The sequence below is a fragment of the Castor canadensis genome, chromosome 16, assembly GCF_047511655.1.
Source record: "Castor canadensis chromosome 16, mCasCan1.hap1v2, whole genome shotgun sequence".
Lineage (NCBI taxonomy): Eukaryota > Metazoa > Chordata > Mammalia > Rodentia > Castoridae > Castor > Castor canadensis.
This window is the reverse complement of record NC_133401.1, coordinates 42,107,480-42,128,010: the sequence shown is the minus strand read 5'-3', so window position 1 is coordinate 42,128,010 and position 20,531 is coordinate 42,107,480. Positions and strand designations below refer to the sequence as shown.

General features: G+C 52.4%; 1 protein-coding gene across 3 annotated transcripts; it reads right to left on the bottom strand.

Annotated features, from left to right (window-relative positions):
- Window positions 1-1,490: 1,490 nt before the first annotated feature.
- Rgs14 (regulator of G protein signaling 14) lies at window positions 1,491-15,881 on the bottom strand. 3 transcript variants are annotated; one of them, XM_074058746.1, is made up of 16 exons: window positions 15,827-15,881; window positions 15,500-15,723; window positions 8,493-8,514; window positions 8,123-8,301; window positions 7,689-7,781; window positions 7,456-7,599; window positions 6,941-7,084; window positions 6,679-6,790; window positions 6,109-6,221; window positions 5,456-5,665; window positions 3,353-3,429; window positions 2,994-3,120; window positions 2,795-2,876; window positions 2,658-2,704; window positions 2,462-2,576; window positions 1,491-2,191 (listed from the first exon to the last, which is right to left on the bottom strand). In XM_074058746.1, the coding sequence occupies exons 2-16, from the start codon at window positions 15,542-15,544 to the stop codon at window positions 1,989-1,991; spliced, it is 1,713 nt and encodes a 570-aa protein (XP_073914847.1). In that variant the 5' UTR covers window positions 15,545-15,723; window positions 15,827-15,881; the 3' UTR covers window positions 1,491-1,988. The 3 variants fall into 3 exon arrangements, with proteins under 3 accessions (XP_073914847.1, XP_073914848.1, XP_073914846.1); XM_074058747.1 differs by having other exon boundaries at window positions 2,658-2,876; XM_074058745.1 differs by lacking the exon at window positions 15,827-15,881 and having other exon boundaries at window positions 2,658-2,876.
- Window positions 15,882-20,531: the final 4,650 nt, after the last annotated feature.

Sequence of the window (20,531 nt, the reverse complement as noted above, 5' to 3'; positions counted from 1 at the left end):
TGGTTTGACTGTGCTCCCCAAAAGTTCATGTGTTGGAAACGTGGTCCCCAGTGCAGCAGTATTGAGAAATGGCATCTTTGGGAAGTGACTGGCTCGGAATCATGACTGGATTAATCCACTAGGGGTTGAGGTGTTTTAGGAGTGGCTTTGTTATTAAAGCAGCTCTCTGGCTAGCTTGCTCTGTCCCAACCTGTGCTGTTCTTCACCACAAAATAATGACCAAGATCTAGATGCTGACACCATGCTCTTGGGCTTCCCAGCCTCCCAAACTATGAATTTAATGGACCTCTATTTTAATTTAATTTAATTTATCTATTTTTTGGTGTTGGGGATTCAATTCAGAGCTCTACCACTGAGCTCAATAAACCTTTATTCTGAATAAATTACCCAGCCTGTAGTACAATTTTCAGTTGTAGCAACAGAAAATAGATTAACACGGGGATCATGCCATATGCATGGCTCTGTTTTATTTCACTAAACAACAATAAATGTTGGAAATTTTTCCACATTAGGACATACTGTGCCCAATTCTTTGCCTGCTGTGGACATGCATGTTTTATTATTCCCGCATCCCATCCACATTTGAGTGTTGGCCAGTTTTCCCATCACAGATAACCCTGCAGAGAGGGGCCTCCTCATGCCTGGAGTGAGTGATTTTCTGGTGGCATCTCTGAGTTCACATACTGGTTTTAATTTTTAGTAGAAACTCTTGAACTGCCTCCAGAGAAGCCATAGCAATGTACCAGCAGCTTGGGGGTCTAATGTTATGTGTTATCTGAGAGGACAGAAGCTAAAGCTCCCAGAGGAAGGCAGGGTGGACCAAAAACCCCACTGATCTGTCCCAGAATTTCAAGAATGAAAAAGAACGGGTTAGATGAGAAGGGAGAGGGTTAGTAAGCCCAGCCTGACCTGTTTGAAGCAGACAGGACCTGCCTCACCCCCTCAGGTGAGGCTCCAGGGAGTCCCTTGCTTCCTCTGTTGCAGCACTTACCTCCAGAGGGCAGAGTCTGGCTTCTTTCCCCACAAGCTGGGGACCCTCTTTCTGGGAAGTCCTGCCTGCTTCCCCTCCCTGTGTGGGACCCTGGCTTCCCTGGCTGCTTAGAGACAGGGAAGACCACCCAGCCAAAGCAGACAAAGGTGAGAATCTGTCCCTGACAAAAAACAGTGGCCCATACTAGGCCTTTGGTGCATCCAAAGGAGCCCCAATTATGTGTAGAAATCCACTGGGTCTCTGATAGAAGCAGAGACAGCAACAGAACGATGAGCTGTGGAACAGCTGGATGATGGCTGAGGCCAGCTGCAGGAGACGGAGGAATTCCCTTTCTCATCCTCTCCAATATTCTGTGCAGACAGGAAGAGAGAGTCTGAAAACAGGAAGTTAGGAGGTACATCCTGAGGTCTGCAAGAACCTGGCACTGACTTTGATGACAGAGGCAGTAATGTTGGGAGGATGGACAGGGCAGAGTGACACACAAGGAACACACCACAAGGCAGAATAATAATAATTATAATTATAACAATATCATACATCCAGGACAAACCCAGCTGCCCCAAGCCAACTGCAAAATCCATATGTACAGTAGAGTCTATGTGGCTGCGGGGAGGGGCTGCCATCTGCACCCCCAGGGCTTACTCATATCAGCTCCCTAAGGAGGGGCCGGCCCCTCCTCCTGCCTCCTGCTGAAGCTTGGCACAGGCTGGGGAGGCTGGCACAGCCAACGCCACCCCTCTGTGTCCAGACCCACCGCCCCCCCAATGGCCTGGTTGCAAGAGTTAGGCAGGTGAACCTGTGAGAGACCAGGTACCCACAGCTGTGGGCTGTGGCTCCTCTTAGTCCCTTCTCAACCCCTCCCGGCTCCTCCTGTGGGCCTGCCCATGGCAGGAAGGGGCCAGGGACACTCATGGCACAGACAGGGCATGCAGAGCGGACCCATGGCATGCTTGGCCCGCCAGGTGCCATGCAGCCAGCCTGGACTGTCACATAGATGTCAGAGGGCTGGCTTGGTAGTGGAGTCCGAGGGTCCCCCCCTGGACTGGGCATCTGATTCAGTCTGTGGTGAGGCCTCCTGGGGACTGGGCCTTTGGGCAGGCAGCTGCAGAAATTCTGGAAGCACCAGGTCCTCTTTTCGAAGAAGGCCCCTTTGGTCATGGGCCCCACTGCTCTGCACCCGGTTCAGCAGCTCCACCAGACCTGGGGGTGGTCACAGGGTCAGAAGGCCCACCTTCACCAAGTTGCCTATGCTAGCCCACCACTGTCCTGCTGCCTTACTGTGGCCACAGCCCCTCCCCACCCACTGCCTGCCCTTGTCTCGGACTCTGGTCCCCCAGCCCTCCTGTTCCAGCCCTAATGGAACTCAACCTTCTCCCTTAACTCAGGCCTTTCTGATGACTCTCTCAATGGTCCCCAGTCCCACTTTTCTTGTCCCTCTAGTCCCCAGTTCCCACCATTCCTCCCCTGTACCTTCAATGTCACAGGTCTGCCGTTTTGCAGTGGAACCACTGGGCACCTCCACCATCAAACTGGGTGGCAGTGGAAAGGGATGACTGACCTTGTCTTGGGTTCTAGGAGGGAAACCCTGCAAGAATGTGGGGTTAGAGCCACAACCAGGAGGTGAGAAGTCGCAGGTGGCAGAAGGCACCCTAGGGCCCTTGCTCACCTGACTGCCACAGGGGGCTGTGCAGCTGGCTTCCCGTATCTTTGCACCTGTGAAAAGAGAGTTTGCCTCCCATTTGGAACCCCTTTCTCCTGGGCCAGAGCCATATCCAATCAAGTCCTTAGACCAATATCCTCTACCTGGAACACTATCCAAAACCAGTCTCTGGGCGGCCACTGTGCTCACCAGCTCTTCCAGATCCAGCAGCTGTTTCTCACCTGGCTGCAGGGAGAGGTTAGCAGCCCATAGGACAGACAGCCCTCTTCCTGCTGCCTGACTACCTTCCCCCCCACCCCCGCCACCTCCTGCCCTCATGCCTGGCCAGCAGTCCCAGCTTACCCGATGCAGTGCCACCTGTTCCAGGCTCAGGCCGTGCTTTGCCAGGATGGGCTGCAGCGCCTCCTGCAGGCGCTTGGTGGGCTTGGCTGAGATTTTCACCACGCGCTCCAGTGCTGCCAACTCCAGCCTGCATAGGACCCTGGGGCTGCAGAGGGCCGGAGAGCCAGCCCCCCATCTCCCACAACCCACCCTGGAGAGGGGGCAGAGCTTGAACATGGAGGGTGAGTCTGGCTTAAGGCGAGGCTTTAGTCCAGGGGGCAGGACTTTTAGCATTAGGGACAGGACTCAAGGGGAAACCTGGAGACCAGAAGACAAAACCGAGCCAGAGGCAAGACCTGGCCTTGGGGCAGGACACTCACTCGAAGGTGATCCTGTTCTCCAGCCGCACTTCCTGGTCCGCCAGCACAGTGCAATCCTGATCCAGGATCAGGGCCTTCTGCAGAGCCAGGCAGGGTCTAAGAGTCCCTCCCCACCCCCCAAGTCATCCCTGGGGGCCTTTGAAAACCACCTTCATTTCCTCCTATGGCCTCCAGTGGGGCTCCCAAAAGATCAGAAAGAAGGGTCATGGGTAGTAGATGGGTAGAGGGGCAGATGGGACAAGAGGCCGGGCTGGAGTTGGAGCCTCATGAGGCAAGACTGGTGAAATGGCTCAAGTAGTAAAGAGCCTACCTAACAAGCATGATGCCCTGAGTTCAAGCTCCAGTACGAGAAAAAAAAAAGAGTGGCAAGAATGCTGGAGGAAGCTTGGGAAAGACCCTGTTATGGGAAACAGAGAGCTGTGTTGGGCATGAAGTGTGATGGGGGTCGCAGTTAGAGGCAGGCCTAGGTCCTGGACCATGGTCTGCCCTGCCTCAGGCACGGGAATTCCAGCCAGACCAGCTGGATACATTTCCTCCCTTACAACACACCTGCAGTCAGCCACCCAGGCTTGTCCACTTTTCTCCATTCCCTCCTCACTAAGGATATAGGCCCCAAGACTACTATGAGGCCAGAAAGATGTAAAGCATCCATCACAGTGCCTGGCACCCAGTAGGTACATAAACAGTAACCCTACTGATTACCACCCCCAATGCCATACTGCCTGTGCCAGCTCTGGGGTGGGGAGGTGGGGAGGTGGGAGGGAGGGGGAGCATCTCCCAGACAGTAGGCCTGTGCTGTGCAGCAGGGACAGGTGGAGTGTGGGTGGTGAAGTTATATTTAGCGGGCACGAAAGCCCATCTGGGCTGTTGGCAGCTGCTCTGGTGGCCTGAGAGAGTGGGCAGAGCATCTCCTGCTGCCCGCACACCTGCCTCCCCCACGGCCCCGCACTTCAGGTCCCTGGAGATGTCCTGCAAATACTCACCTCCAGGCCTTTGCCTAAGCTGTTCCCTTGCCCTGGAATGTCTTCCCCCACAGCTCTCCATCCAGGTCAATTGCTGCCTCTTCCATGAAGCCTTCCAGACCCAGAAATGTCTACCTTTCCCCAAGAGACTCCTTCTGGAGGTTTGATCCTCCTCCTAATCACCTGACTCACTTCCAGCCTGTGGGCCTGGAGGACAGAGCCTGGGTCCAGACGCCTCAGCTCACCCACTTTGGCCAGGCCTTAGGACTTAGGTGAGTGAAGTCCTGACAGTGCCCTGGAATGCAGCTTGTTCCTTTACATCCCCTAACTGGATGGGTGAAAGTGGGTTTCCCCCTAGACTCCTCTTTTTTGGGGGGAAGAGGGAAGTACTGGGGTTTGAACTCAGGGCCTCATGCTTCCTAGGCAGGAGCTCTACCACTTGAGCCACTTCACCAGCCCTTTCTTAGTGTTGAGTATTTGCCCAGGCTAGTTTTGAACTATAATTCTCCTGATCTCTGCCTCCTGAGTATCTAGGATTACAGGTGTGAACCACCGGTGCCTGGCTCCTAGACTCTTCTTGAAAACTCAGTATTAGTCTGCATCTAAAGGAAAGTTGTTCAGGAGTTAGGTGCAATTGGATGATCCTGGTAGCAGGAGGTGAGGGCCTTTGGGGTGACACAGTGTGAACTGTGGGAGCAAAGAGGGGAAATCCCAGTTCCAGCAGTGACCTCTCTCCAGCTTTATCTCACTGAGACCATCAAAGTAGGATGCTGGATAAAGCTGGAAACCAGGATGAGTATGGGGGAGGGAGATAAGATTTTTGTGGGATGACTTTGAATGAGGAGTTGATGTTAGGGTCCATTTGGAGTTGGGCATGGGGTAGGGGTAGGGTTGTGGTGGAGGCTGGGGTCAGAGAGGTGCTGATGATAGGGAGTAGGATTACAATTAGGGTTGGCTCAGGGGATTATCTTTGTCTTTTTTTTTTATGGTACTGGGATTTGAACTCAGGGTCTCACACTTGCTAGGCAGCTGCTCTACCACTTGAGCTATTCTGCCAGCCTGGCTCAGGGGATTAAAAATGGAACTTGGGGTCAGGATGAGGAAGAAGGTTAGAAGAATTGGGACCAGGCCAGGTTCACACCTGCTCATTGCCCACCAGGTAGACCTTGATGTCAGGTAGAGAGAGGCCTCGTTTCTCACAGATGCCTGCCAGCATGTCGCGGATAGCGAGGCCAGGTCGGGCCAGGGCCAAGGAGGCTGTGCCATCGGGCAGGTACACACAGCAGTACTTCCCTGGGCGGCTTTCACTCTCACCCTCGGTGCTCCCTAGGCTCTTCCGGTGGCTCTGGCTCTGGGCAGGAGTGGGTGGAAGTTAAGCATAAACATGCAAGGGCATGCAGACACATACACCGAGGCAGATGAGCTTCCTGGGGTGCACACATGTAAGGGCACACCTGGAGGCAGGCTAAGATGCATCCTTCTCCAGGAACACAGGTATGCACACCTGAGCATGTCAACAGACAGGTCCATCCACTGACCACATACACACACACACACACACACACACACACACACGTACTTATATACCTGTGTGCAAGCTGTACATGCACACATATCCTCCAGATGGGGATGTGCATCCATGAAATACATGGGTCCTGATGGAGTGAGAACAGGAAGAGAGGAAGGAGGCCAAAGGGTGGGCCAAGTAGAGTAACCCAGGAATGGAAGTGATCCACATAAAGGGACCTGAGCCCGGGCCCTAACCAGAAATATACCTGTCAGCAGTCAGCTCACCTCAGATTTGCTGCTAACAAAGGCAAGGAAACCCAGGTCCAGACTGGCAGATGAATTGAGGGAGCCCTGAGACTCTCTGCGCAAGGTTAAGTTCGTGGTTCCTCCAGTCATCTCTATGGAAGAGAGCAATGAAGGGAACAGCCCTCTTCCTCTCACCTATCCCTCTGGTGAGGACTTGCCCCCACCTGATGGACCCTGTTTGGAGCCATCCTGCAGGGGACCACTGTGGTATGGATGCGTTGCTACTTTGAAGGCCCCCCAAACTTCTGGGGTTTAGCCTGGGAACAGAACCACCCTGGGAAACGAGGTGGTCTCAGGGACCTGTATTTCTTCTTTCTTTTTCATTATTTTCTTCTCCTTCTCCTTTTTGAGGTGCTGGACTTTGAACTCAGGGCTTTGCACTTATTAGGCAAGCGCTCTACCACTTGAACCACGCCCCCAGCCCCCCCACTTTTTCTTTTTTTTAAAATCAGAATTACACAGTGTGGGCCAAGTAGAAGGAGGGGGTGTTTCTGAAACTTGCCCAAACTCCCGCGCCCCCTCATCTCCGCGGCCCGCACCTGCCCTCACCTCTACGGAAGGATTTGAGGAGTGGACGGCCACCAGGGCCCTCAGCAAGGGGCAGCTGCCCCAACTCCTCCACGCCCAGCGGCAGCGACTTCCCAGGCTTCAGCTTTGGCTTCTGCGGGCACAGGGAAGGCGTTGGTGCCAAGGTGGGCACCAGCCCGCCCGCAGATCCTGGGCTCACACCCGCACATCTGCCTCCGGGTGCCTCCTCTTGCGGACTGTCCGCCGGCTCCCATCCCCTCCTCCCCCGGCCTCTCGTCCGCACCTTTCTGGTGGTGTCGGGGCTGCCCAGGCGCGAGGAGCCAGGTTCCCGCAGGGGGCGACCCTCGGCCTCGGCCAGGAGGCACTCGCGGTACAGCGGGGATTTGACAAAGCGGGCATAGCTGTCGAACTTCATCAAGTTGAAGATCTGCGGGGCAAGCAGGCGTGGGTGGCAAGAGGGCAGGGGGACGCAAGGCGCGCCACCTGCATCCCAGGTCGGGTCATAGGACAGGCCACCAACCTTAGGGAGGGAGCCTCCTGCCCCTCTCGATCTCGGTTCCTGTTACCTACCTAGTGCCCAGGCCCCGCCCCCAGCCTTTTGTTTACCGCAGCTTCTGCTACCATGGTCTTCGGTCTTCATCCTGGCCCTGCCCCTGACGCTGGTTTTGCACCCAAATTTGCCTTTTACCTCTCGCCGCTCAGGCTCCGCCCCTGAATGTGACCCCACCCCCTGCTACGTTTCTCTTCCTTCTAAGACCACGCCCCCTCGGCCCAGGCCACCCTCTTGGCACCACTCACTTGAAGCTGCTGTGCCCGAAACATATCCGGACGGGGCTGGGCCAGCACCTCCTCGCCCAGCCAGGCCTGCCGGTCGATGTTCACTGGGCTCAGCGCCTGGCTGGACAGGAACTCCTGGTAGATGTTGCGGGCCTCCTGAGCTAGCTGGGGGAGGAGGGACAGGCAGAGGTTAGGGAGCATACTCCAGGCCTTGGTCCGCACCCTTTTGCCCCACTCTCCTCCCCCTCCCCCACCTGCTGGGTGTCGCTGGCTGGGATCTGTTGGAAGCGTTCGCAAGCCTTCCAGAAAGTCACATTCTCTGCGCTGAACTCCTTCTTCAGGAATTCCTGAGAGGAGCAGGGAGAGGCTGGTTAGACAGAGACTGTATCAGGGACGTGTTCAAACATTAGGACAGACACAGGGCCAAGAGACCAGACAGACAGATGGAGCCAGATCCGGAGGCACAGCGAGAAAATAAGAAGCAGAGACAAGGACAGAGAAAAGGAAGAAGAGTTGCCAGATGGGAGAAGAGGGAAAAAGTGCCAAAGAAAGGCTAGATGAGAGAGTGAGGAGAGGGGGCCCACTCTGGCCAAGTTCTACCCAAGCCCTCTCCTGTGCCTCTTCCCCCTCTCCCTGCGGTGGCATCTACTGTCTGCTCTTCCCCCCTCCATCCCACCCCAGGGCTTACTGTGAAATAAGCCAGGCCCAGTGGGTCTTGCAACAGACGCTCAAAGGATAAAGCCCAGCTGGCCACAGGCTGCTCCTCCGTGGGGAAGGGGCTGTTGGAACCACTGGGGAGACTGTGGATACTGAGGTTGCTTCCTCGGCCCTCGCACCGGTCCTGGGACGCTGCTGTGCTGCTCAGCTCTGTAGGGGGATGGACAAATGGGGGTGAACCCTCCTTCCTTTCCCAGCTCCTGGCCCAACCCCACCTCCAGGTAAGCATCCACTCTGCAGGTATATTCCCTGGAAAAATAGCAAGTGGCAGGAATGTCCCCACTCACTTCTACCTCCCTCTACCCTCCCCCGAAGTCATGCCTCCACATATTGTCACTTACCTCCATCTGAAACAGCCAGAACCTAGGAGAGACCCAAGGTAGAAAGTCAGAGTAGAGCCCAGTGAGGAATTGCAAGGGACAGTTGTGGCCCCAGCCCCCAAGGAGCTGCAACTGTGTTCTCCTATATCTGAAGGGTCATGTTGGTTATCCCTAGTCAGTCACTGGTTGGTCAAGGTTTTTCTCAGGCTGTCCTGGTTCCTTTTGGTTTTTTCTTTTTACATTGTATTTTATAGTTTATTATTTTTAAGCCTATTAGAAGCATCTTTTATTATTTAAATGTTGCTTTGCTCCTTTTCCACCATGTGCCAACCACTGTATACTGGGATTTATGCAAGGTACCCTTTGAGTGGCCCCTGGTTCCTCCCTTCCTCAGCCTTTGCTAAGTGTGCATTAATCCTGTCTCTGCTACTTATTAGCTAGGTGACTGGGCAAGTTGATTCACTTATTGGCTTCCATCTGTAAATAGGGATGATGCTAAAAATAGTGACTTCCTTCCTGAGGCTGTTGTGAGGATCCAATCAGTATATAATATATTTATAGCATATAGAACAGTGGCCAGCACGAGGTAAAGGCTATATCAATGGTTGCTGTTGTCTTTGAGGAAGGAGAGATGTCTCCTTCATTGGCTGCATTGGTGTAGCCAATGATCTCCTTGCAAGTTTCCTATTGGGGCTCATGTTCTTCCACAGGTCCCACCCCACCTTGGCCAGGGTAAGGGTGCTATTTTTATGGTATCGAGCAATAGTTCTCAAACTTTAGCACACAGTGACCAGAAGGATCTACATCCATTAATCCTGTTCAAGTTCAGGTAGATCCTAGGATGGGGCCCCAGGCTCTCCATTTCTAGGGAGCTCTGAGGCAACGCTGATGCTGGTTGAGGGACTGTGCTCTGAGTAACACTGTCATACAGGCCGACATCATCCTCCCCCACAATGCCACTGACTCTGACTACTCTGGGAATCCCAATCATTACCGAAACAGAAAAACACTCTTCTAGAAATGACGTGTAGTGCTTTCTCTTGTTCCCTTCCTACCTTCCTAGCAACTCCCCAAGCCCCCTTCTGATCTCCTACCTGTGTGGGTGGCTTCTACTCCTCCCTGGCTCTGTCCTGGGTCCTTTGTCCCAAATCTCCAGCTCCAACCACACATAGCCAACTTCCTGCTTGCATCTCCCCAAAATGTCCCACAAAACATTGAAACTCAGCCAGCCCCAAATGGAAGTCCCTTCTGTCCCCACCAAAACAGTACTGAACTAGCTTCTTGCATCCTTTCTTCCCGTCACCTGGGCTCCCAGCATCAGGGCCTGAGTCATCTCCAATTTCTCCCTTTTCCCTCCTACATTTTCATGAGGACTTGTCAGATCACAGGAACTTCCATCACCTGTCCCTTCTATCCATCCCCACTTGCAACAGGCCTGGGGACAGCTCCCCCTAGAAAGCCTCTCTTCCCTGCTTCTCTGCTTCCCACTCCCACCCTGGGATCACCCAGGTCACACAGCAGTCATCCATAAGCCAGATCTGGCCTCTAGATATGTAGAGTATTATTATTATCTTGAGCCCCCAGAACAGTTTTTTTTAAGTTTAAGGGGGCTTCTCATTTTGAAAATGAAGGGCTGGTGGAGTGGCTCAAGTGGTAAGAGCACCTGCCTAGCAAGTGTGAGGCCCTGAGTTTAAACCCCAATACTGCAAATATATATATACACACATATAAATGAAAATGGAGAGATTTTACATCAAACCCTAGATTTCTGCCTCTTCTTTAAGACTGTACCAGCATGTACACCATGGCTGGCACTTAGCAGATAGTGGCCTTCCCTAGAAGGGGCTGGCCCTCTTGTTAGAGGACTTTGGGGCAAGTTTGATGCATCTATGTTTCTTTTGGAGGTGGCAGGGAGGCAGTTACCCCAGACTACTTGAGTTCAAAATTTGTACTGTGTGACCTTGGAAAAGATACTTACCCTCTCTGAGCCTCAGTTCCTTCCTCCCTAAAAATGGAACAAGTAATGGTCCTGACTTCAAAGGACTGCTTCAATTAAATGAATTAAATGGACATAACTCGAAACACTACCTGGCATACAGCATGACTGACCCTGCTGTTAGGTATTTGAGTTTGGGATTCTGCCACAGACAGAAGTGTGAGCACAGGGGTTGTGTGTGTTTGGGGGAGGGAAGGGGGCATTTCAAGACCAGCCTTGCCTTTTTTCTAGTTTTACAACCATGGCTCTTCCCTGAGCCTCATCTCCCATCCAGAGCAGGAGGTGATGAGAACTAGCTGAGCCCAGAGAGTTTGCTCAGCGCTCTCTGGGCGTGGGACCCGCTCGCTTGTACACCATGCCTAGCTTGTCCTCTCCCCTCAGCCACCCCCCTCCCACGACCCCGCCCTCCCTTGCCCTACCTCGCACTCCCCCAGGTGACCTGTGTCATCAAAGTCATCTCCGCCTTGAACATAAGCGCTTCCCACTGCTGCAGGAGTCCTAACTCCTGGGGACGAGAGGCCAGCGCGAGTGGCAGTCCAGTGAACCCAGCTGCTGGGCTGCGATGTCCCTATCAGCCAGCCCTTTTCCTTCGCAGGCCCGCACCTGCTGTGATCTGCCTCCCCCGGCTGCTCTGCAGCTGCAGCTGTGTTCCCAGCTTCAGAGACACTGCCATTCCCACCCCCCTCCTTCTCAGGGAACATCGTCCTTCCCCTTGCTGGGGCTGCCTGGCCTGGCCTTGCCTTCCTTCTGAATCCCCAGTCTCCGTCCTGTCTTCCATCCCTAAATCACCCTGAACTTTGTGGGAATCCCTCCATAGCCAGGAATTCCAGACATGGTCAAAGGCAGTGGCACTGAAGTCAGCCTACACTTGGATTTTGACTCTCAGAGGTTTTATGTATACATTGTTTAGTGGAACATCTGTGTCCTCAAGTAGGACTGTCTCCTAGGTCCCCACTGCCCCACTCTGGACCTTCTTCTCTCCCCACCCCTCTCAGGAGGTTGCAGTTGCCAGGTTACTGTTTAAATCCTACTTGGGCCTGACTAAGGAACTCCTCCAGCATCACCCACTTCCCTCCCCCTCACCTCCACCCCACACTTCATCAAACTTTTCTGTTTTTCCCACACCCCTGCACACTCCTGAATTCTGCCTTGCTGTCCTCTGCCTGAGTACATGTTTCTGCACCCCTGAACCCCATCAGAGCTGCTCCCAGACCCCTGCCCTTAGGCATCAGTCATCCCCAAATAATCAGTCTCCCTTTAATTTCCCCTCCCATTGCACCCATGCCCACAGCTGTCTGGGCCTCTCTTCCCCTGCCAGCCTGGTGGCTCCTGGAGGGCAGGCCTTGTTGGGGGAAAGAACCCCCTTCCTCCTGTCTGGTGCTCTGAAGCACCCCTCAGGGTGGAGGCCCAGGCACCCTCCCCATTCTGGAGGCTCAGCTGCTGATCCACCCCTCCATTACCTGTCACTGCCACCTTATTTATTCATTCCAGCCTCTCTTTTGTCAGCCTAGTTGGGAGTGAGCTGGTGTAGGGGCAGAAATCTAGAGCTGGGAAGGAGTAGCGATGGAGTCTAACTCCAGCTCTGCCACCCCTGATCCTCAGTTTCCCCCTGGTTAGCCTAGGGCTCAGCATTCCTGAATTCCTGGCCTCTGTGAAGGCTGAACAAGTCCCCTGCATGTGAATGCTTTACTCAGAGCAGTATTCCTTGGCAAAGTGGGGTGCAGATGCCTGCCGGCTGGGGCTCCAACCTGCACAGGCACCTGGCCTGGGGAAGTTGTGTTGAGCGGGGCTGGCCTTGCCTCCACACTCTGCCTGTTTGAGGAGAAGTGGTGAGTGAATGGACAAAAGGGGAAGAAACTGTGAGGAAGGGTGTGGTGACCAGTGAAATCCCTAACCCACGGTAAGACTTGTTTGCCATCCCTTGAGCTCAGAAATTGGCTCTGAGTGAGCCGCTGGGACCTGACGATACTAAGAGAAGACAAGATCCAAATATCCTGAGCTCCAACTGTGCAGGTGGAACCCATGTCCTCACTCCATCATTACATCCTTATCTTCTGCAACAGGTATCATTGCCCCATTTACAGATGAGGAAACCGAGGTCCAAAGACATCGTAGAGCTGGGAAGGCACAGCTGAGTTTAGAACCAAGCTTTCCTGTCTCTGGAACCTGAGGTCTCCTCCCCACCTCCTCACACTACTTCCTTTTGTGGACAGAGGAGGTGGGAGGCCCAGAACCTCAGCCCTTGGGGCACAGGTGGGCAAGGCCAACCAGAAGTGAAGGGCCCAGGGACTCCTTTTGAACTGTGCCTCCTGGAGGGCTCAGACATCAAAGGGAAGGTGATTTATTGAGCATCTTTTGTCCTGGACACCTGTACCATCATCTCATCCTTGAGGCTCTAAGACACTCTCTTGGAATGTTCACACAACCGTGGGTAGCTGGTCCCTTCAGATTGAACTAGCCCTCTGAAGCTGATCCCAGCCATGACCATTTTGTAAAGTCACCCTGCACTGGAGCACCCAGCCCTGAGATGGACACCGAGTACATAGAGAAAGATGCATGGACTTGTAGGTCTCTTTGCCAGGAAGGGAACAGTAACAACCTCTGGTTGTGATAGAATGTGATTTAATTCCAAGCTAAACTTGTACCCTCTCCTTGGACTGTGTCCCCCACAGTCACTCGATGTTATCCTGTCCACAAGTCTCTCCCTGGGCCATTGCCCCCTGTAGCTTGCATGCCCTTTAAGGACCATCTTCCATGGTGGTTGAAGTTAGTGGAGAATTTTTTTCTCCTTCAGGGTTTCTCCATCCTTGACTTTTTTTCCAGTACTTTCACCCATGTCCCTTGTGCCCTGCCAGACTGGGACCACACAAGGGCAGGGGCTGTGCTGATGGCCTGGGTGTCTAGGATGAAGCAGCACAGAGCAGACCCTAACTAAGGAGAGATTGTTGAGTGAATGAGTGAGTGCGCAAATGAAGTGGCAGTTGGGGCTTAGTGAAGACATCTTTGGGAGGGGGCAGGGAACCGTCTCTAAGTGACAGGTTTCATTGCAACTGCCTGACAAGCAAAGTGACAGAAAAATGCTGGTGACTGAAGCTGCCTCAGCAAGGAATGACAGTGGGGGGAGGGTGGTAGGGAGAGGTGGGGGCGAACCAGAGCTAAGCCGTGCTGAGGGAGGGAGTGTTGCTCAAATGTTGACCCTTCTATTTGATAGCTGACCTTGGCACATCATTTATTCCCCTGAATATCCCTTGGGAGATAAGTCCAGAAGGAACAAGGCACCTGGCCCACAGGATCTCTCCATTCACATTCATGCCACAGTCCCCATGACTGTCTACTCTTCCCTGCTCCAGCCATGCACGGCCCCATACAGTTTCTCAGTGGGCAGCAAACAGTTAATCTGTGACCCTTGGATTCCCAAGATGTAGCACAGAGAGTTCAGAATGGGCCCAAGGAGAGCAAAGATAAATCTGTGTATGACAGTTGTGAGAGGAGCCAGGGTTTCAGTGGGCTTCACAGGACCACAGGCAGAGACTGGGGTACCCTCCCTCCTCTCGATGACTTTTGGGCTAATACAGGGGCTACAGAGGCTGGGGCTGTCTCTGGCCCTGTCACCTCCCCTGCATTTTGGGCACTGCTTCAGAAGTATCAATCCAGCTGCCCTCCCAAGGTAGAGCTGGGGTTTCTCCCCTTGGCTTTGTGACCTGGTCACTTGAAAAAGGACTGGGTAATCATCATGCCTTCAGGACAGGAGTGCAAGGCAGATGGGCTCCTGAGCTTTCAAAGTTGGGTTGGTGGTAGAGACAGTGAGATGGGAGCAGAGCCAGCCTTGGGGAATTTGTCTCTCTCCTACCAGCTAACCCGGGAGCTGGGCAGTAAAGGGATGTTGGAAGGAGGAGAGATGGAGATGGGTATTGGGAACTAGGAGGCAGGAATGGGAAAAGAGGTGGCTCTGCTTCTTGGTAAGGCAGAAAATCCTTAAAGAAGGGCTGAGAATGTAGGAGACATTGAGCTGACATTAACACAGCCCTCACAATGGATCAAGGGTCTCGTATTTCATCAAGCCACTTAGTCATCTCAACAAGACTGTGATTCATTCTTATCTCCCCATTTTACAGATGAGAAAACTGAGGGTCAGAGAGGACCCCTTTCAGTAAGGAACCACTGAGCCAGGACTGGAACGCAGGTCACTCTGGATCCATTGGCTTTCTCCAATGAATGCTGGGGTCTAGTGGGTGGGGGGTTCCTGGCCTTCCTGGGGTTGTTAGGTTGTTCTTCCAAATGAGCCAGGTCCCTAGGGAGAAAAGGGGAGCCTGACAGAGCCTGCCCTACCTGCTGAATGAATGAGGAGAGCCAGAGCCTCCCAGGGCAGCTGCAGCCAGGGATCAGCAGCCACAGAGAGGGTATAGAGGGTGGGGCAGCTGCAGCCAGGGTCTACACCACCACTTCCTGGAAGCTCAGGGATGGGACAGGCAGAGGCTGTGCAACCTGGCATGTCCTTGCTGACCCATCCCAGGCTGCCCAAAGAACACTAGTTCTGGCAGGACACCTCTGGAGCAGGTGGAGCTAGAGAGCAGTGACCCAGCGAAGGGCTACCCCTAACCTGACCTTAGCCACCTAGAGCATGTGATGAGGAGGGGAGGACTGAGGCTGAGTGAGGAGCAGGGGGTTGGGCCACTGTGGGAGTGGGCAGAAGGCAAGGGGCTCATCAGGTCTCCCTGCAACTCTGGGATACAGGCAGCTCCTGATGGGGTTAGCCCCAGTATCAGCTGAGGGAGCAGTAAGTCTGTCTATACCTTGTGGCTGCTCTGCCCTGGTTTCAGCCCCAGGGATGCCCTGGGCTCCTAGCAGGGCATCTGGGAAGGTCCTGGGGTGAGGGCACCAGGTCCCACTGCCCGCTGTTTTCTGTACCTAACTTCTCCTACCTGCTGGCAGCCCATGGGCTCCTGCTCAGCTCTGCTGGGTGTGCCTCCTGAGCTCCACCCTGGGTGTGCCCACCCCCTCCTTGTGGCCCTGGCCCAGAGCCCACACTCACCATGCGCCCGTTGGGGACACCCAGGTGCTTGGGCTTCCCTGGCATGCCGCTGCTGCTCACGGGTCCCCGCCACGGGGGCCGCCCACCATTGGGACTGTAGGCAGACTGGCCAGAGCTTGCAGGGTGGCGGGCAGGCGGTGGAGAGATCCCGGCTCTGCTCCTGCAGGCCCTCACATCCTGAAACACCAGCTCACTACCTCTTTTCTCTGCCACAGGAAGTGTCTCTATAGAAACCAAACCACAGAAAGAAGCAAGGTCTAAGAGAGCGAACGCCTCTTCCTACACACACACCACGTTCACGCATGCACACACATGCCTCCAACGCACCCCATGCACACGGTGGAGGCCTCCATGTGCCCACTGAGGAGCCCAGAGTAGTCTGGCTCAACAAGGGAGCTCCAAGGTCATGTCTGAGAACTCAGAAGTTCGTGGTCACACAACTAGGCACCTTTGTACCTGGCCCTTTGGCAGGAGTTCCTGTGGATAGGCCTACACATGCCTTGTATCCACAGAGGTCCTGTACTCAGTACGTACTTATGTCGTGCCTACTACATCCCAAGTATGTGCCCCAGCACCTCTGCCCCAGGCAGTGTGCATGTGTGGAGTTTCTACTCCTATCCAGGCTGTCATCCCATGCATGTGTCCAAGTGTGCAGGTGGGTATACACCTTTCATATGCATGGCCATGCACAAAGACCATTCAGGTGGACATGTTTTGAATATAGGCTTTCTCTCATAAATGCACCTGAGTCTTCAGACATATATGTATATATATGCATAGTCCCAAGGACAGGTACATATATATGACAGGCACACCTGCACAGAGGTCCATGTGTATGCAGACATCCCAGGGACTAGGTGTGTAACTAGGTACACACATGCTCACCTTTGAATAAGGGAACGGATCAGGCATCTCTGTGCCAAAGACACATGTGCATTCATGTTCACTGACATAAAAATCCTGCCTCTGTATATGTCTATCTTATCTCAGGCTGCTATAAAAAAAAAAATACCATAAGCCAAGCACCAGTGGCTCACACCTGTAATCCTAGCTACTTCGGAGGCTGAGACCAAGAGGATCACAGTTTGAGGCCAGCCGGGACAAATAGTTTGAGAGACCCCATCTCCAAAAGAACCAGAGCAAAACTGGACTAGAGGTGTGGCTCAAGTGGTAGAAAGCCTGCTTTGCAAGTGCGAAGCCCTGAGTTCAAACTCCAGTCCCACCAAAAAGGAAGGAAGGAAGGAAGAAAAGAAGGAAGGAAGGGAAAAATACCATAAACTGGGTGGTTCAAATAACAAGCCCTTATTTCTCTGACAATTCTGGATAGTGGGATATCCACTGGATACAGGCAGATCCAGTGTTTGGTGAAACCGCTTCCTGGTTTTCAAATGGCCATCATTTTGCTATGTCTTCAGGTGGCAGAGAGCAGAGAGAAAGGAAGCATGCTCTCTCCTTATAAGAGCACTAATCCAATCCTAAGGGAATCCTCCTTGTGACCTAATTACCTCCCAAAGGTCCCTTCTCCAAATGCTATCACATTCGGGGTTAGCGATTCAACATTTTGAGGAGGAAAGAACATTTTTTTTTCAGTGTCTTGCTATGTTGCCTAGACTGTCCCCTAATTTCTGGGCTCACAGGATCCTCCTGTTTCAGCATCATGAGTAGATTTCTTTTTCCTTTCTCCTCCTCCTCCTCCTCTTTCTCTTCCTTCTCCTCCTCTTCTTTTTCACAGACAATTGAACCCAGGGCCTTGTGTATGCTAGGAAAGTGTTCTACCATTGAGCTACACCCCCAGCCCTAGTGTTCCAGCATTTGAACTGGGCGGGTGTTTGAATTTTGAATATCCCACAAAGGTCCATGTGTTGAAAGCTTGGTCACCAGCCTGTGGTGGAACCTCTGAGAGATAGAGCCTATTGGGAGGAAGTTGGGTTATGAGGCATCCTCTTAAAGATGATATTGGGGCCCAAGCCCCTTCCTCACTTTGCTTCTCGGCCACCATGAAGTGAATAGACCTCTTCAGTCATGTGCTCCCACCATAATGCACTGCCTTGCCACTGGCCCAAAGCAACGGGGCCAAGTGACCATAGACTTAAACCTCTGAAACCATGTGCTCAAACAAGTGTTTGTTCCTTATAAGCTGATTATCTTGGCTATTTTGTCACAGTAATGGAAAGATGACTAACATAGGGAGTACATAAATATTCAGTTTGTAGCTAGTACTCCTGGTTGAAGGGTGACCTCTACTCTCAGTCTTGATGAACTTACGTGTCTTTAACCAGAGGTCCTCAATTTCAACATTCATGTCTCCACTAGAAAGACTTACATTTCACTCTAAGTGTAGGCTTACTTAAGACTTGAGGTCACCTACCACTTAGATTTGGGGTACTCCTTCTTTAAGGAGTGCCCTCTTCTCTGTCATCCACTCTCTGCCCTACTGATGCCTGTAGGGCTGTGGCCCTTCAGTGTCAGTAATTAAGGAGCTACTCAGCACAAATCCTTGTCCTCTTTTTCTTGGGTACATAGCTAAGCTTAAATTCCCACCCTCCCCTGCAGTTAGGTGTGACTATGTCTAGTTCTCACCAATTGAATATGAGTGGAATGATGTGTGCTGTTTCTGGGACAAGGCTTTGAAGAAATAGGTGTGTGCCTTCCACACTCTTTCTGCTTTAGTTGGCTGAATATAGACTATGATGAGGCTCTTGGAGACTGTGGGGCCACAAAAAAACAGGAACAGGGTCTGTTATCAGTGCCTGGGGGCGCAGCATCCATCAAATTGCAATATCAGCTTTGGAAAGTTATGAGAGCTCTCCAGAAATAAACCTCTCTGAGTCATTATACATATTAGGGTCTATTGGTTATAGCAGCTGGCATGGACCTGGTTAACATACCTCTTTCTGGACACCTTGTTTCAGGTCATCCAGACAGAGGAATGTAGTCAGACTTGGTGTCACACACACCAAGGGGTGGGGTCGAGGTGGGTTTGGGGCCTGGGGCATTGCCAAAGATGACCCCATTACAGTGTCTATAAGAGCCAGTGGAGTGGCTCAAGTGGTAGAGCACCTTGAGCAAGAGTGAGGCCCTGAGTTCAAACCCCATACTGCCACCCCCAAAAAACTCATAAAGTATCTATGAGGGCGCTTACGGTATGTGACATGAGTGAAGTCTGCCTGTCTGCTGAGCCATGGATCTAGGCTTCATGGATGTGCTCATGGATCTAGCGTGCTTTTTAGTTAATAGTGTCTCTTCCTGGCAGGGCTTCATTTGATCCTCACAACCATTGTGTGAGTGGTACTCATTATTCTCATTTTACAAAACAACAAACTGAGGCTCAGCGAGTTGTCTGGGGCTATACGTCACGTTAGCCTAACAGGTGCTCTACTTAGCTAAGCTGTGAATGTGCTCTGGGTGCTGGGACCTGGGCCTGAGCCACCATCGGCCCAGGTACCAACAGCTCATCTTTCCCCCGCTAAGGCCCAGACACCAGCTCTGCCTAGGACTCCCTCTTGAGTTCTTCCTCCCCTGCTCCTGCAGAGCTGCCTCTCCTCATCTCTCCACAGGGACACCAGTTCCACATCTTCCCCGCGGGGATCCCAGCTAACCCTTGGATTTCCACCTCTTAGCCTTCATCTAGTTTTCTCCACTCCATAAGTAGCCCTGGCTGGCTATTTTTCTCCACTCCACTATGTAGCTCAAGCTGGCTTTAACTTGTAATCCTCCTGCCTCAGCTTCTGAGTGCTGGAATTACAGGCATGGAACGCCATGCCCGACACCATGTACTTCTTACCTGTTCCAAACCATTGTGTTCTGGTATCCTCCTTAGCTTTGTATCTTCTGTTCCCTTCTCCAGAGAATGACTTTCCCCTCCCTAATAAACTCCTACTAATTCCTCATGACCCAATTCTAGGTTCTAGAACAAATATTTATTCTTTCACTAGTTAATCATCGCCTATGTGCACTATTCTAGATGCTTGGGGATTTAGTAGTGACTGTAACTGACAAAAAGCCAGCCCTAGCAAGGCACCAGTGGCTCATGCCTACAATCCTAGCTAATTGGGAGGCTGAGATTGGAAAGATTGAGGTTTGAGTCCAGCCTGGGCAAATAGTTTGTGAGACCCCATCTCCAAAATATCCAGTGCAAAATGGACTGGAGGAGTGGCTCAAGCTGTAAAGCACATGCTTTGCAAGCTCAAAGTCCTGAGTTCAAACCCAAGTCCTGTGAATTTTGTTACCATGACAGGAGGAGGAGGTCCTGGAACCAATCCTCTACATATACCAAGGCACAAACTGTCCAAACACACCACAAGAATGTATTACTTTAATAATAATGTTAATTAAAAATATATGACCCAGAAAAGGCATCTCAGCACTCAGTCCTAAATAAGTTCATTCATTGAAGAAGGCAGCTCCAGCACTTTGTCCTCTTGTGGGAACATGGGCCTAGATTTTCCAATTTTTCGTGAAAAAGTGGAAACTGGTGTGAATGTAAACACCTCCATTTAAAAATGTAGTTAAATGATTTCTTGAAGTAGTAAAAATGCAACTCTGGCTGCAGGCCATTAGCTTTCAAGCTCTAATCCACAGCCAGCTTTCCTGGACCTCTCATGGATGCTTTGGGTTGCAAAAGGCCCTGTCATCCTTTGGATTTAGATGGGTTTCAACCATCACTAGGGGCCCAGGCCAGGATCTGGTTCTGCTCCTCTTGCTTCAGCCAGACAGGGCCTGTGAAATTAGGGATAGTGGAGGCCCTCAAATAACTTAAGGCCTTCAAATATGTTAAGTCTCTGAACGAGTGGAGATAGCTGGGGTAGATAAAGCTAGGGATAGCTTATAGGCTGGTCTCCGACCACCCAGTGAGTCCAAGGTGGTGCGGGGAACTATTTCGCTTTAGAGCTGCTTTCCCTGTTCCCTCCCCGTCTCGGAACTGGGAAATAACATTCCAGAGAGCGATCAGGGGCTGTAGTCTTTGCGGGTTAATTCCATGCAAGTAGCACATAAAAACTTCAAGTTCCAGACGGGTGCTGGTGCTCGTACC